At 57.4% G+C, this 16,726-nt stretch overlaps 1 protein-coding gene across 1 annotated transcript; it reads left to right on the forward strand.

The window, feature by feature from the left end:
* The first annotated feature begins 221 nt into the window (after positions 1-221).
* Positions 222-3,391, forward strand: BJ171DRAFT_200265 (uncharacterized protein). Its single transcript, XM_053106265.1, has 2 exons — positions 222-1,960; positions 2,034-3,391. Exons 1-2 carry the CDS (start codon positions 253-255, stop codon positions 3,275-3,277), a joined length of 2,952 nt encoding a protein of 983 aa, XP_052961359.1. The 5' UTR covers positions 222-252; the 3' UTR covers positions 3,278-3,391.
* Positions 3,392-16,726: the final 13,335 nt, after the last annotated feature.

Genomic DNA, 16,726 nt, shown 5'->3' on the forward strand with positions numbered 1-16,726 from the left:
GCATCCTGGCGTATGAGATGACAGCTTGTACCAGCCTTTGATTGCCGGGGATGACAGTCCAGGGTCCGTGTCTGAATACAGAGCCGTTTGCCAGGCTGGTGTGAGTCCATACAATACCCTGGGACATTGGCGGGTTGGGGTATACGGAGGGGCTGGAGAGGTGAGGCGACCCTTGGCCAACACAAAAGCAGGCAGTTCCCCTCGGTTTGCCTGCCGAGCTCCTCATCGTTTCCTGCTCGACAATCGCCAGCCATGCTGACCACAACCAGCAACCAGCTCTATTCCTGCCCTGCCCACGGCACCGACCACGACCTGTTCCTTTCATACCAAGCCCAGACCGATGCCGACACTGTCCAGGCTTTGAAGGAGGTGCTCACCTCGGTCGCCCTCCGTCGATATGGCAAACCCCTCTCCGTCTTCCACGATGTCGACTGCCTCAACAATCCCAGCGACCCTCAAGCCGGTTCTATCAGTGCCCTCCCCACCAGCAAGGCCGTCTTCCTCCTCCTCAGCAAAGCCTCGATGGACATGATGAAGGACAAGGCCCTCTCCAGCCAAGAGGACAATGTAGTCCTTGAAATCAGGACCGCCCTCGACCTCAAGGATGCCAAACGCTCTCTCCCTGTCCTTCCCCTCGGTATCGCCACCAAGGAGACCAAAGATGGCATCGATGTCTTCACTCCCTTCCTGCCCTATATGGTGTCCCTCCCCGACGACCCTGCCCTTGCCCCCCTCAAGCAGATCCTCGGCAGAGTGAACCAGATCCAGTCCTTTGGCTTCCGTCCCGACCAGATGCACAAGCGAGTCTACCGCCTCCTCAACCTCGTCCATCCCATCCCACCCAACATGGATCTCATTACGGTCATCCATCGCAAATACTTTTGCGACTCCAAGTTCCGATTCGATCCCGCCCACCTCGACACTCTGCTCAAGCAACTCACCCTGACTGGCCGCGCTGTCATCTCCGGCATGGGTGGCATGGGCAAGTCTGTCCTCGCCATCCAGATCCTGTTCTTCATGATGGGCATTCTGAATGCGAGCAACAAGGACGACCTCCTCGCCATCAAAGCCGAGACCATCGGCATCAAGCCGCAGTACCGCCAGGTCTTCTGGCTCAACTGCTCGACTGAGTCGACCGCCATCGATGGGTTGTGCGAAATGTTTGATGGTGCAGTTGAACCTGACGAGATCAAGGAGTATGCCTCGAGGTTCCTCGCCAACACCCACGGCTATCTCCTGGTGCTCGACAATGTCGACGACATCGGTGTGGTCGACTCTGTGTTTGAGCACTCCAAGTCGGTCGGGTTCAGCGGCGATGTGGTGGTGACGACCCGGCTGGCCTCGCTGCCTCCTGGTGCATTCGTCAGTGCTCTCGAGACCAAGGCACCGAGCTTCCAGCACGATCTGCTCCGTCTCGGCAACTGGGACGACAAAACCACACTCGACTATATCATGTCGTCGTCGCCAATGATTGTCCAGCGACTTGTGTCAGACGAGGCCAAGAAGTCCCTCGACAACATCGTGGCCAAGATCAGTGGATATCCACTCGTCATCCAGACATTCATGACGTTTGCCGAGAACTACGACACTCCCCTGTTGGTGCTCGAGGCCACGTTTGCAGGAGCATTGGAGCTGCAGGATGGCGAGGACGACACGCGGTCGTCGCTCAAGGTGATTGTGGATCTGTCGCTGGACTCGCTGATGAAGCGAGGAGATGAGGGCATCGAGGCAGCCAGGCTGTTCGGTGCCCTCAGTTTGGTTGCGCCGACCAACATCCAGTTTGAGTTGATCAAAGCGATCGCCGTGAAGCTAAGGGCAAGAACCACGGCCACGTTTATCCTTGAAGAAGATGCTGAAGATGCCAACATCCAAGATATATTGGCGGATATACATGATGAGAGTGAAAGGCTTCGTACACTGGAAAACGCGATAGCAAGCATGATTGAAGGCGATATTGATGGTGAGTTGCACGTAGGTCTCGAAGAGCAGTTGATGGTGTCAATGTATGGAACTAACCTTCAATCACTCCACAGTCGCCGATTTGATCAAGATGATGGTCCAGAGCGGTCTTCTTCGAAGCGGAACCGAGGGACAGTACTCGACACACTCACTCACCCAGCAAGTTGCTCGAGAATATGTCCAAGCACACGAGGTGTTGGATGTCGAAATGATCGAGGATGGTACGGGTGAAGTCCTCCTCGAACTTATCGATATAACGGACTCGAAGGCACAGTTATTGAGCGAGCACCTCGATCAGTACGCCCAAAAAGCAGTGCCGCAAGTGTACACCAAAGAACTGCATTACCTGATCGATTCCCATGTTGCTCTATTGGCCCACGAGAAGCCTTTTTACACCAAGGCAATGGAGACGTACAAGAGGGTATTAGAGCGGATTGTGGCCTTCTATGGCACCCGCGAGCACCTCGAAGTGGCCAAGGCGTTGAATAACATGGGTGCAGTGTCAAGATCACAAGGACGTCTAGATGATGCACTTGCTTTCTACCAAGAATCCCTCGACATGAAGGTCAAGGTCTACGGCACTCGCGAGCATCCCGGTGTTGCTCAGACGCTTAACAATCTGGGCTTGGTAGCCAGCGACCAAGGGCGCCTGGACGAGGCACTGACCTTCTACCAAGAATCTCTTGATATTAAGGTCAAGGTCTATGGTACACGCGAGCATCCCGATGTTGCCTCGATCCTCAACAATATGGGCAATTTGGCTTGTGACAAGGGTTACTTGGACGAAGCCCTCACGTTCTTCCAAGAAGGTTTGGATATCACCACCAAGATCTATGGTTCCCGCGAGCACCCCGATGCCGCCCAGGTCCTCAACAATATGGGCTTGGTGGCCGTTGACCAAGGGCGCCTGGACGATGCATTCGCTTTCTTCCAAGAATCTCTTGATATCAAGATCAAAATCTACGGCACTCTCGAACACCCCGATATTGCTCAGACACTCAACAATATGGGTATGGTAGCCAGCGACCAAGGACGCCTGGACGAGGCTCTGGCCTATTACCAAGAATCACTTAATATTAAGGTCAAGGTTTATGGTACCCGCGAGCATCCCGTCGTTGCTACGACACTTGGAAACATGGGGAATGTTGCATTTAAGCACGAGCACCTAGAAGAGGCGCTTGTTTTCTTCCAAGAAGCATTGGCGATTTGGAACAAGACTATTAAGAACACCGAGCATATTCACGTCAAAACGGTGATGTCCAACATCGAGATCATCAAGAACAGAATTCGCGAGCACTCCCAGCTCCGTCAACTCTAACCACGCAGAAGGCGTCAACCACAGCTTGTCTTTGCATGAAATGCCATCATTTCCTTATTTTGAGGCACCGATATGACAACTGGCCAGGTGAATGCAATTGCCGAGCCCCTTGAGGGAGTCGATTGAAGATGAATGCTGATTAGGGCACACTGCCTGGTGTCGGATCGAGGGAGGATGGTCTTGGTCGTGCTCATCATCTGCGGCTGCAGGACGAGAATCGATGAGTGAATGTTGATAATGGCGTTGTCGAGTCATCGGATGTTGCTGTCGATCGATATGAGCGATGGATATGGGACAGCATTATTTGAATATGAGATCTATTGGGTTTCTTGGATGCCAAATACAACACCACTCGGCAAATATCGATTGATTGTAACCACTTTTCTGATCCACTCTTTGGTATCACAGTGTCTGGAATGGGTGTTTGCCGCGCGGTTGCTCGGACTACGGCTCGGTGATGATGATATGGCAGTTGGGAATGATCGATGATCAGGGCCACATGTCGAGTTCGCTGAGTCTGTTTATGGCCCAATCGAGGCCCTGATCGGCAGACTTGCGGAACCAGAAAACGGCGGTGTCGATGTTCCTGGGGACACCTTCGCCGTAAAGGTATCGGATGCCGAGGTAGTATTGTCCGTATCGATTGCCATGCTTGGCAGACTTGCGATACCACTCAACTGCCTTTTTGTGGTTCTTGGTGACTCCGTGTCCCCAGTAGTAGCACTTGCCTATCTCCCACTGCCCATACGAATTGCCTCGGTTGGCCGACTTGCTGTACCACTCGAAGGCCTTCTTGAAGTCCCTCGACACCCCCGCGCCTTCCCAGTAACATCTACCGATACAGTACTGGCTGTCGCTGTGACCTTTGTTGGCGAGCTGCTCAATGATGCTAACTGCCTCTATCCGATCCCGAGTGGTGCCGAATCCATGGAGCAGACATACAGCCATAAGATGACTGCAGAGCCAGTCATGTTCCAATCCCAGCTGGCACAATTCGAAGAACTTGTGGGCGACAGGTGACTCGGAGGGAGTCCAGCCACCAGTCCAGCACTCCGCTTCCCCGAGCTTGAACTCGTCCGATTCGTTCTCTCGTATGATCTTGATGCCTTCCTGCTTGTCGAGCTGGGTACCCCGGCCGAGGTAGTGCATCCATCCGACCATATGCGTGGCAATGGGTTTGATGATCGGATCGGTGGACTGGGTGCTGACTTCCTGCCAGTGGTCAAGGGCATCGACATCGTTCTGTTCGACACCATGGCCGATGAACGAGACAGCCACGAAGGAATGCAATGTGGAGGCGAATGTTGTCATATCCTTGGTCAGCAGCCGTTGAGTACCACTCGATAGCTGAGTCGTAGTCTTGTTCGACACCTTCGCCGCTCTCGTAGCAACTTCCGAGGGCGACTTGAGCCTGAGGTATTCCGCGTTCTGCAAGACTACGATACAACTGGGAAGCTTTGGTATAGTTTCGATCGACTCCAACTCCGTTGCGATAGCATTCAGCCAAGTGGAACAGGGCTATTTGATGGCCGGCGTGAGCTGCGCTCTCCAGAGGCCGGAAGATTTCGAATTGAATCTTTCTCTGTTGGGCCAGCTAATTTTTGGCTTGCAAGCTTGTTCAGCTTGGAGGATCCGTGCCAGGAAGTACGAGGCTGCGGCGTTGCCCTGATCGGCTAGATCTTCAAGCCAGGATCGGTCGGCTGTGCCTGGATCGTCGGAGTGCAGCGAGATGGCGATCTGGTCGCTTGGTGTGAGGCCGAACTTTAGCTGTCCATCTGGATGACACAGTCTTGACTTCTGGCACCAGGTGTGGAAACAAGGCACCTTGGAGCTCAGGAGAGGACGGACTCGTTTGCACACTCGAAGCAGGGCCTTGATGGTGCTGTGGTCGAGTGCGAGCTGGAAGCTGTCGTTGCAGCAGATGATGGTGAAGATGTCTGGGTTGTGCTCGAGTGAGTGCTGGGTGTTATCGGGGATCGACGAGGTTGTTCTGGCTTCAGTTTGGCTTTGGTGAGTGGCAGATGATGCTGTGGCTGAAGCAGGCTCGTTCATGCTGGCCATGTTGACGGAGACAGGATGGAGGCAAGTGGGTGATGGCGATGGACAGGAGACAGAGGGGGAAGTGGCGAAGCAAGCCAAACACTGGCAAGCCAAGCACTGGCCATCGAAGGCACACACACACATACAAGCCTGGCTCGATCCGATGGCTTGCTGGCTGGACTCGTTGTTCTTTGCACTGCCACGTGCACTGCCGCATGAATCGAACATGGAATCGAGTCCCGCATTCTCGTCAATGGCCGTGTGCCTGGCTGACACCATATGGCCCATGCCCACTCTGGACACCGTCTTATTTCCACCGGCTTTGCTGATAAAACGAAACGACGAGGACGAGCCCACCTTGAATCGGGGCAGAGTATCCTCCTCGCCCTGGCCAGCATCCGTTCAAAAGTGCGTCCATTCCGACCTCAACTGGGGGCGCAGGGTTTCAACATCTTTGTGGAACTCGTCTACGCAGGATCTGTCTCGGAGGTTGTGGTTACCTACCACGGCCGGCTGTGTCGCTTTGAACGAGAACTCCTGGAGTTCGTCTTTCGCAAAGCTGGCACGAAACTCGTGGTTCTCGAGGGCGAGCGGGGGAAGGCCGGCTTTGCCAGGGAGCTCTCCGACGACCTGCTCTCGATCGCCACCGTTTTCGCTGCCAAGAACAACGGCGAGCGAGCAGCAGAGTACCGGCGCAAAAGGAAAGCAGAGGGCAAGCGACCTGCCATCGCCGGGACCGACCATTACTCAATACCTTCAAGCTCAACACCGAGGGCCGAGTCGAGCGAGACATCGTCTGGTCCATCGGGCGAAATCAGCGCAGAGTTGGTGGGCACCCCCCCCCAATACTCACTCTTACTCTCACCCGAACACCACGACGATCCAAGCAACCACCAACCTAACCAACATCACCAATATCACCCTTCCTCATACCCAATTCCATCCCCTCTGCGGAATGCGATTGCCGAACACTCTCTGGATCAAAATGATACCCCACTCCCTCTCCGAAACAGCCAATTGCTTGTTTCCAAAATGAATATCGTATTCTCACTTTCACTCAACAACCCCACTTTGTGCCGCATACCAAGCCACGATGACACACAAACCATTGCAAGCTTTCATCCTACTTATCCCAGCAAATGTTTCGAGATTTGTCCCCCCCCCCTCCTGTCTCCCCCACGAATCGCTCCCTTCTGCCCCCGCGCCTGTTCGATGTCGACTCACTTCTCGAATCCAACGAGCCGTCTGCCCAGTGGCGTCAAGAACGGTCGTCGCACCGGATTCAAGTTCTTGTAGCCGCGGATGGGGCTAAAAACCTGGAGCGGAACGGGGTAGTGCGACGTTGTCTGAAGTTCCTTGAAGGCGTTGATGCGGCCCCGGAGATCTGCCTCCGTGGCCTTCTCGCGCGGTATCATGCAGATGTACAAGACCATGCGAGGGTTGTTGGGCATCGCCCGCAGCGCCTGGGGCAGGACCGAGCCGGCCTCGTGGACGAGACGGGAGTCCCACAATATCAATGAGCCGGCGGTGGCCTGGACAAAGGTCTCGCGGCAGCCGCGGTTCAGGTGGAACTCGGGGTGGTTAACAAACACAAAGTCGCTGTCGTTGCGGAAGGGATAGCGCCTGAAGTAGTCGTCGTAGTGGAGATGCGAGCCCTCGATGAGGTGCAGCGACGAGTCGCCATAGTGGACATCGTACAGAGGGATCAGGCCCTGGATGCACTGGAGGCCATCCTTGGTGCGGCCCTGGTCGACGTGAAGGCCCTTCTTTCGGGTGCCCGAGGCCCCGGCGGCGATCTTCTTGTCGTCATTGGGAAGCGGCAGATGCGCCGACAGTCCATCGAACGAACAAATGAGATCGTCCATGGTGGTGGACCACAGACGGGCGAACGCCTGGACGACACTGGGGTGCTGGCGGGCGTCCCACAGCGACTGCATGTGGCCAATATCGCCGCAGTGCATCAGCATGTCTCTGAGGGGCTTGAGCTTGCTGCGATACTGCGGCCAAGTGCTAGGGTTCTCATAGTCGAACTGGCTGCGAGTGATGCGCTTGAGCTCCCTCCAGGTGTCGTCCCGCAGCGAGACACACTCATCCGGGCTGAGGACGTTGGGGACAACAGCGAGACCAATGTCCGAGATCTGCTCTCTTGCACCCTCAAGATTGATGTCATAGTTCTGATAGATGCGACCGCCGGGACCAGGAACGGCAATGGCGGGTTTGGACGGAGCCGCGGTGGACGGAGCAGCAGCGACGGCGGCGGGAGTGGGGGAGTCCATGATGGCGAGCGGGCGGATAACTGAGATCGGTGTTTCGTCTCAAGACCGGGGAGATGTGGAAGCACAGGCGGTCGGTGATGGGATGGGGTTGAGGCCGCCGATGCTGCCGATTTATATTGCCGTGGGTGCGAAGTTCCCACCAGATACGGGGGGGCGCGGCGCGGGTGGTCCGGTTGCGGTGAAGGCGCGGGTGGTCCGGTTGCGGTGAAGGCGTGGCTGGACGGGGGCGCATGCCCCACACCATGCCGTGCGAGGTTGCCTTCGAACATCCGGCTCTTTGCCGCAGTTGCCTGGGGGCACCCACGAACAGCCCGCTGTGACTCCGCACCGATGATCTCCGGCTGGGATGGGCTTATCGCATTGCGCCCGCAGCGATATGGGGCAGCGAGATGCTGCGGAAGGCCGACTGGCGATGGGCGTGCATGTGTGTATTCAGGATTCAGAGAGAAAAGCTGAAGCAAGTGTTCCATCTCACCAACATGAGTGTCTGGTTCGTTTCACGGACACGGTGAGGCTTACGGATATCGAGAAAAAGCAGGTGGAGCGCAATAAAGGGGAAAGAGGGAAAGATTACAGTCGACAGGAAGAACGTCGCAAGCGCGCAGCAGACTGGAACAGAGTGTCAGATGGAGGAAGGAGGGGGGTGTTGTTGAGCAGTGTCGCATGTCCCGGCTGCTCAAGACACGAATGGCTCTCGCTTGATCGGTGGATGCGCCGAGTATGGAGAGTAAGGGCTTGAAGATGGTGGTGGCCCCTGACCCCGGCTCTGTGGGTCGTTCTCCCATTGGGAATTGCGGTCGAGTAAACGGGGTGGGTGGCTCATTCGTGGGCTTTGCTGATGGCTGGGACTCGCACCGTAGCCAGGACCGGGGCTGGGACTGTAGCCATGCATGTGATGGTGTGGATGTTGGTGCTGGTACTGTGTTTGGTACTGGTGTTGGTGTTGGTGCTGGTGCTGGTGCTGGTGTTGGTGCTGTTGCTGTTGCTGGGGACTCGGGATGGCGTCGTAGTATCCATGCGGATGGGGTGAGTGTCGGACTTGGTGTGGGTGTCGTCGTTGGCTCTCAACAGCGGGCGAGATCGTCGTGAAGTGCAGCCTCGCTAGAGATTCTGGCCAGGCCGATGGCTCGGGGTCGGGGGTGAGTTTCGGCGCGACTGGCGAACGCATCTGCCCGCTAGGCGGCCCTGAGTTCGGCTGGCGGAAGTAGTGGGGCAGGGACGAGTGCGGGAGAGTCGGCCGATCACCTTCGTGGGGCTTTGGTCGCTTATCCTGGCAGATCACCCCAGAGTCAGTCGACGGGCAAGAATCGAGCCAAACAGACAGAGAGGCAGACAGGCAGACAGACAAACAGGCAGACAGGCGGACCAGATGCTATCAGTGGCTCACCACGGGCGAATGTCTCTCTGCGTAATCATCGGGAGGCGGACGCTTGCGCTCGAGCAGATCCTCTATGGGCGTGTCGGCCGCGCTGGCCGGGTAGTAACGGCCATAGCCCTCGCGAGTCTCCCGACCATCGCGGACATCGTGGCCATCGCGGGTATCTCGGGCTGGCCGCATTTCCTGCGATTCACGGACTTCGCGGCCGTCGCGGCCGTCGCGGATCTCTCGAAGCCCGCGCTGATCCATGTCATCGTAGGTGTCGCGATCGCGATTGTGGAATCCGGATTCCGGGCCCAACGCCGCCGCGGACGGCAGCTTTGAGACGATCGGCAGTACTTGGTGGTAGAGCGTGACTGTCATACCGAGGGTACATCGAAGAGCCGCCTTGAGGATCTCAAGATGCGCTTGGCGACCAGATGGCTCCGCGGACAGGTACGCATTATAGAGCTCGGCGAGCCGATCGCTCCACTTGGACGCCGATATGACAACGTTGCTGAGCTTCCGCTGGCCTGGCGGTTCGATGGCTAGGGACTCTGCATCCACCAACAACGACTCGAACGTCCTCAGGTTCGGCCATGCTGCATGGCGATACACCTGTGTGTCCATGCGACAAACCATGCAGACGTATTGTCGAGGGTCGGTTGGTGTTCGGTCCACGATGCGGAGGCACTTGAGATGGTAGTATTCCTCGCAGATCCGGCACTGGATCTGAAAGTCGCAGTGTCAGTCAGGGGGGAAGTGGACACAGATTGATGAGGGGGGCGGTGCTCCAACACTGGCGTGCCCGATCCTTGGTGCAGTGGCCGACAGGACTGTGGTGGGGTGGGGGAGAGCACCGCACTCGGATATCATAGACCCTCTAGCTTACCATGTACTCGCTGTCGTGGCCGCGGCAGATGCAAACTCGGTTTCCACTCTGGGCATTGCGAATACAATCGTCAATGTTTGAATTGACGCTCTGGAGATGCTCGATCAGTTTGGCTGTCATGTCTTCGCTTTCACGCCCGGTCGACGACAGAGTGCTCCAAGCCTTGGAGATCCACTGTCGGGCCTCGTCCGTGTGCCGTAGAAACAGAGGCACCTCGTCAAACTGCACCATCGGGGTCCTCTCCTTTGCGCTGTGCAGGAGCTCCAACACTTCGCCCATCGTCGGCCGCCAGGTGGGTCGGGTGGACCGGGTGGGCTTGCCCATTTCAAACTTGGTCAGCTTGTCGTAGATGCGCAGGGCGTTGAGCGACCATGTCTGGGCTCGCTTGAGCTGCTTCTCAAACTCTTGGTACTGCGGATTGGGGTGGATGGGGAGCCACTCGCCGTTCCTGATGATCTTTTCGATTTGGCTGATCTTCAGCGGCGGTGTCTCTGACAGCTTAATCGCCTGTCGCTTCCATGCCTCTGCTTGGTCTCGCATGCGCAGCAGAGAGCGCAGCGGCTCGAAGCTGGCCGGAAGCCGTAACGACGATGCCTCGTTGATCCAGTTGTGGAGCACGATACTTTCGATCTGGTACGGTGCTTCAACGAACCCACGGACGTTGCGGTGCCACTGCTGGATCCCGTCGAGACGGTGGATCAGGGCGCTCGCTTCGGGGATAAGCACACCAGAGTCCAGCGATTCCTGGTAGAGCCCATTCAGCGCCTCCGTGAAGGAGTCTGGAAGCGCTGGCCGATTCAGAAGCTCATTGATCTCGCTTTGCTGCCGCCGGACGTCGTCCATCACTCGGGTCAGCTGCTCCAGCTCCGGGAAGGTATAGGCGAGCGCCAGTCCCTCGTTGTAGATCTTCTCCAGATCGCTTAGCGGAACGGGCGGCAGTTTCTGGGCTGGAGGGTGCCGAAAGTCGGCCCTGACCAAGTGGTCGAAATACGGCAGCGCGCGGGAGATCCATGCTGCTCCTTGGGCGACCATGTGCTCGAGATTCTTGATTTCAACCCCGTAGATGTGGCGTGGCGCCGAGGGGTCGAGAAGCGACTTGATGTGGTCGATTCTGGGCTTGTGGCCCTTGCTGGAGAGATTGAGGAGGTCGACGTAGCTTTCGTGCCACACTCTCGAGTCCGACGACAGATTGACCAGCTCGTCATAGATGGCCTCGAGCTCGCTTGTCTTCAGGCGGACACGCAGGAACGCATTTGACTTGTCGCAGGAGCAGAGCTGAAAGGGAATGCGTACGTGTGGAGTTATAGATGTGAGCGTGGATCTCAGTCTGTCGGTTTTGGAGACATGCACCGTTTCCTTCCAGGCATGGGGCTGAGGGCCTCCACGATAGACACACAGATTGGCAAGAATCCGGATTCGTATTCCCCTTCTCTCAAGCTCGTACCCGAGAGGCCCGCACCAGCTTCACGTATTCATATGGTGCTCAACCCCAGCGTCCTTGGTCATAGATCTTACCGACTCTGGGTGCGTGAGACACGCGGATCTTCTCAGATCGCAGGGACACTTGAGGCAACTCAAATAGCAGAGCCGGGAACAGTTCACGCAGTTGTTGTCATCGGGCTCCACCTCCGATGCCTTGACGACAACAGTGGGAATCGAAGGGTTGCGGCTGCAGAACTGTGTGCGCTGCTGGGCCTCGGCGTTGATTAGGGTTCGGAAATGGGGTGCAAGCCTGGATGCGAGGCAGCGCACTGGTCAATATGCGGCAATGAAGGGCGCCAATACCACAGCGGTGTGCAGACAGGGCAGTGGAATGCAGATACGCGCGCGTCGACACTGGTTTGCCTACCAGCTTGCAAGCTTGGGCGACGCATCCACGGCCAGCTTGACGATCAGCTCCTCGTGCGAAAACACCGGCGGCTTCTTGAACTCCATGTACCGCTTCACGCATTCGTATCCATGCGGCAGCCAGTCCGGAAGGGCAAAGTTGACGGCCTCGGCGCAGTTGAGTCCGTGATTGAATCCGCCGTGGTAGGCCCGCGGGAAGGTGACGACAAACTCGCCCGCACGCTGGTCGCACGCGTACACGGCGACGCCGTCCTGCTTCAGAACCTTGGGGCTCACGAGCGTCGTCAGGTGGAAGAGCAGGTCTGGGTTGGCCCGGAAGAGGTCCGGGAAGGCCTTGCGCATCGAGTCCTCGAACTTGAGTGCGTTTGACGCTGGAATGCCGTACCAGGTCTTGGTTTCACCCCAGTGCATGTAGTTGATCGAGTATGTAAAGTGGTCCTCGGTGTGCCAGCAAAAGGTCGAAAAGACCATGCCAACATACATCCACGGAATCATCATTCCAGAGATGTCCGTGCGCACCTTGCGAAGGAGCGACTCGGGCAGTGTTGGAATGTTGTTTAGGTTCCATGAGTGACTGGAGTATGGATCATCTGGATTGCGATCCACCGTCGGGAAGCCGCTGGGGACGTGGAACAGGGGGGGATGCAGTATGTCAGAGACGCCGCAGCGAGGATGACGGATGCTCCGAGTGGCGCTCGCAGCAATTTGGAAAGGTGATCGAGAAGGCCCCAAAGATCGCGCAGATGCCAACGACGGCCATGTCGGCACCAGGCTCCGCCGAGCAAAGGACAAGCCACAGCGCTCATGCACGACCTGCCTTGAATCGACGAGCGCACGCTGCAGTCAAGTTTACGACAGCTACACGTACCTCCCGTGATCCACCGTATGCAGATCTGCGCCATACTCGACCACAACTTCATCGTAGGGCGATTCGACCAGACGCCAAAACTCCCGCTCGACCTCGTCCTCGGTGATGTAGAGCGGCCCGCGATGGTCGTGCTGCAGTTTGATGTTGCTTTCCCTCCGGCGCTTGTGGAACCAGTTAGCCTTGAAGGTGTTGGCAAGGGTGCGGAACTCGGAGAGCGTCTTGAGCTTGCCCTCCTCGTAGCCGTAGTCGTCGCCGATCTGGCTGAGGCATTTCGGACAATACCACTCGCATTGCGGAACGGTTTTGACGCGCGGAATCAGACAGGACATATGGAAGCCCCGGTCGCATTCATCGCACAGCAGCATGCTTGATGGACGGTCGCCCATGCGGCAGATTTCACATCGCTGCTTTGCGGTTGGAGGAAAGCAAATGGGTGGCGCCGGACCACACATCGTCGCCGGACCACACATCGTCGCATGTTAGAGGTATCGGCTCTTGGCAATGTCGCTCCCTCTGCATGCGTTGGCGTACGGAGATTTGCTCTGAGAATGCATCGTATGTGCAGTATCGACTCACTTCCTGTCCCGGCACGGGCTTGACTTCGCTATTCGATGCCTCTCTGGGCGGGCTGACGACGGTCTCTGGCGAAGGGTAGATTGCGATGCATGGTTCGGAGGGATGATCGTTCACCAAACAGCCGCCAAAAGAGAGGGGCGACCATGGATGGGACGAGTGATGCAACAGGGTGCGAATTGTGCAGGGAGGTGTCAGTTTTTCAGGCGCAGCGGCAGTCCAGGCGAAAGCCCTCACGTTTCCGTCGACAGAAGCAACGGTCTCATGCAAGATTGCAGGGCATCAAACGGTTGGCAGGGTGGCAGAAACGCATCCGTGGCTGCAACGAATGTCCTGTGCAGCACACCGGCTCCAACTCATTCGGGGCTGGCGGCAAACGGGACGACACTCAGGCCGCTGTTTGGGGGGGGGTCCATCCGGATGAGATCACCCAATCTCGCAGTGAGAGGAAGCTGAGCGAGCATACCTTTGGCATGGCTGCTCATGGTTTTCTTGCGGGTATTGCGGGCGTGTCGAGCGCTGTACGGATCGGCGTCGTGAATGTCGGGCAGACCCTTCTCCATTCTCTCCCTCCGCTTCTCCATCACGGCCTTCTCGTATCCGTCAATGTACTCTTCGTAGGGCAGGATCCATCGCATGTACGCAAGTTTGATCACGGACGGGGTTGAGGTGCTGGCGTTCAGGCCGAGGGCCTTGCTGACAGTGGTCCACTTTTTCTGTGTGGTAACCTGCGGCGGACCAACGACAACACACGATGACGAAGGGGGGGGGTCAGCGAGACGGTGTGCAAAGTGGCATTGGTGGACAGGCCGACAATTTTGTCGGTGGGGGGGGGGACTGGTTGGTGGGCAGAAGGTCATTGCGGCAGCCAAGGTTGCCGCAGAGCGGGCCGCTGGAGCAGAGGCGACCGAGGGGATTGCTGTTGGAGGGGAGGAGTCCATTTCGGCCAAGACCAGCGACGGCAACGGCGACAAACAGCGGCATACCTCGTCATGTCCGCCCCACCGCCGAATCTCTTCCTGGAGACGGAAAAAGTCCAGAGGACGGCCCTCGACGGTTGGCACCTTGGAGAGTGGGCGGCCGCTCTGGGCGTGGAACTTTTGCAGCCGATCGAGGTACATGACGATGGAGCGGCTCTGGCCCTCGGTCAGGCTGAGGTTTTGGATCCTCGGCTGGACAAAGAAGGTCTGGTTGGGGAACGACAACCCGGAGAGGGCCGTGCGCCACCGCAGATAAGCAAGTAAAGGCAGGTCGGGCAGTCAGCTATGGGATCGCATTACGAACATGGTTGGCGAGCAATCCAGGTCAAAGGGATAATAGCAAGGGGGAGATACAAATCTATGAGGGAAATGTATATCCACACGGAAATGCAGATCCATACGGAAATGCACATCCACACGAAAGTGCAGGTCCATATGGAGGGATACTAAGATCAGCACTGTGGATCGACGGGGGAGCAGCGATCACAGCAGCCAGATCAAGGATGCTGAAGCTCGGTCGCTGAAAGCAGGCTCGGATACAGGGAAGGAGTACGGGTCACGGCTGATCATCGAGTTGGCTCCACGTCTGCCAATCGCCCCATCCAGAGCAGAGTCCAGATATCCGGGAGGTCGCCCCCTATCAATCGGCGATGGATCCGTGTGTTCCCAAGAGGAGTGGTCGGGGTAGGGGAGGGGCCGACGAGAAAGGGAGCGGCTGTGAAGGCTCGACACGGAGTTTGGTGATGGGCAGCGTCCCGGCGCACTGATCAGCACCGCCGATAGGAGGAGGAGGTTGTGGTGGAGGGAGAACAGGAAGGGGCAGGACTTGCCTTGGTGTCGAGGGCAAAAGGCGGGGCCCAACCCTTGGGAGGGACAATCTTGCAGATGCCATAGCGCTCGGCATGCGACGGATGGATTCGATGTAACTCAGAGAGTTCTGGAACTGCTCGTGGGTCGGGTAGAAGGTGGGAGCGGTCTCGATGTCAAAGAGACGACGACGACGCTGGTCGGGGGTGTGGCCTGGGGCAAGGAACTGAGGACGCAGGTCGGCAAGATCGACCGGGGGCCCAGGGAGTCGCTCCGGACCAGGCGAGGCTGGCCGGGAAGACGAACGGGTGCGACCAGGGGAGTGAAAGTGCATGGTCGGGAGGGTGCCAGGGCAGCCAGGGGCAAGGAAGGAAGGGATTGATGGAAGAGGGGATGAATGGATGCGATGGAGGGGATGGATGCGGGGAGGGGTGATCCCAGGAGCGTTGTTGGCAAAGCGGTTACGAAGAGTCGGAGCGACCCAGAGGATTGATGCGATGGTAGATGGAGGGGGTGGGTGTGATGATGGAAGGGATGGATACGATGATGGAAAAGTGCAGCCCAGGGTTGCCAGGGAAATGGATGGCTGGATAGGAGGGTCAGAGGCGCCAGAGGACCAAGGAGGGCGGGGGTGATGGAAGCGCTGTATGTGAGTGGACAGAAACGCTCCTGACGATCAGGCGCGGCATTGTCGCAATGGCGAATCGGTGGCTTTGATGGAGGGGCGTTTGTGTCTGATGGGGGGGGGCGTTGTGTCTGATGGGGGGGGCGTTGTGTCTGATGGTGCCTCTGATGGGCGGGGCGGTATTGGCGAACGTGCCGGACACAGGGCCGCACTGTTGATACAATGCTGTGGTGGTTGTGGTGTTGGAGAGGTGTGATGTTAGAGTGCGGCAATGGTGTGGTGCTGCAATGGTGTGGTGCTGCAATGTTGTGATGCTGCAATGGTGTAATGATGTAATGGTGTAATGATGTAATGAAGTAATGATGTAATGGTGTAATGCTCTGTCGCTGGGATTGTGACTTGTCGTATTGTTGAGATGATGCATCGTTGGTATCCGATGCTCCATCCCCGGTGCAATCGCGACGACATTCCGAACTGCCCCTGCCGATCCAATCCGTCTGCCCGCGCTGCTCCGATTCGCCCGAGGCATCAGCCGCCATGCGATGCAGTCGTTCTGGCGTGTGCTCGGCCGGCGGGAGAGCAGGTTTTTGGCGATCGAGATCATGAACACATTCAACCACATCGCACAGCAATCCATCGACCACATGCACACCCACCCATCCCGATTTTCCGCGATCCGCGCTCTTTGCCAAGCCGACCAGCGCACAGGATCCACCCTTCCAGTTTTGCCATCTGGTCCCACTGTCGCTGTCGATCAACCAACAGGCTATTCGGTTCCCCAGCAGGTCCGTCATCTTGGGAAACGGCCACCGTATTTGAGCCTGCACCTTCCCCCTGGCCCTCTGCCTTCTCTTCGCCCTGGCCCTCTGCCTTCTCCCACTCATCCCGTCACCATGCCGCTGTTCAGCCTCGACCTGAGCCTCGCCAGCATCGACCCTTCCGCCTGGAGAGTGGCCGTTCCCCTCGCCATCGCCGGAGCAAGCACCTACTTCCTCTTTGCTCACTATTATGCCGAGAGCCACATCCCAGGCTCCTACGGCTTTCCCGTCGTTGGCGAAACCCTGGACTTTATCTGGAACCCTCGCCAGTTCGTCGAGAAGCGCCTGAAGCGCTACGGCCCGACCTTCAAGACTTCGATCTTTGGCAACAAGGTTCTCTTCCTCACCACGGATGAGGGTTGTCG

The sequence above is a fragment of the Polychytrium aggregatum genome, assembly GCF_025602895.1.
Source record: "Polychytrium aggregatum strain JEL109 chromosome Unknown BJ171scaffold_374, whole genome shotgun sequence".
NCBI lineage: Eukaryota > Fungi > Chytridiomycota > Chytridiomycetes > Polychytriales > Polychytrium > Polychytrium aggregatum.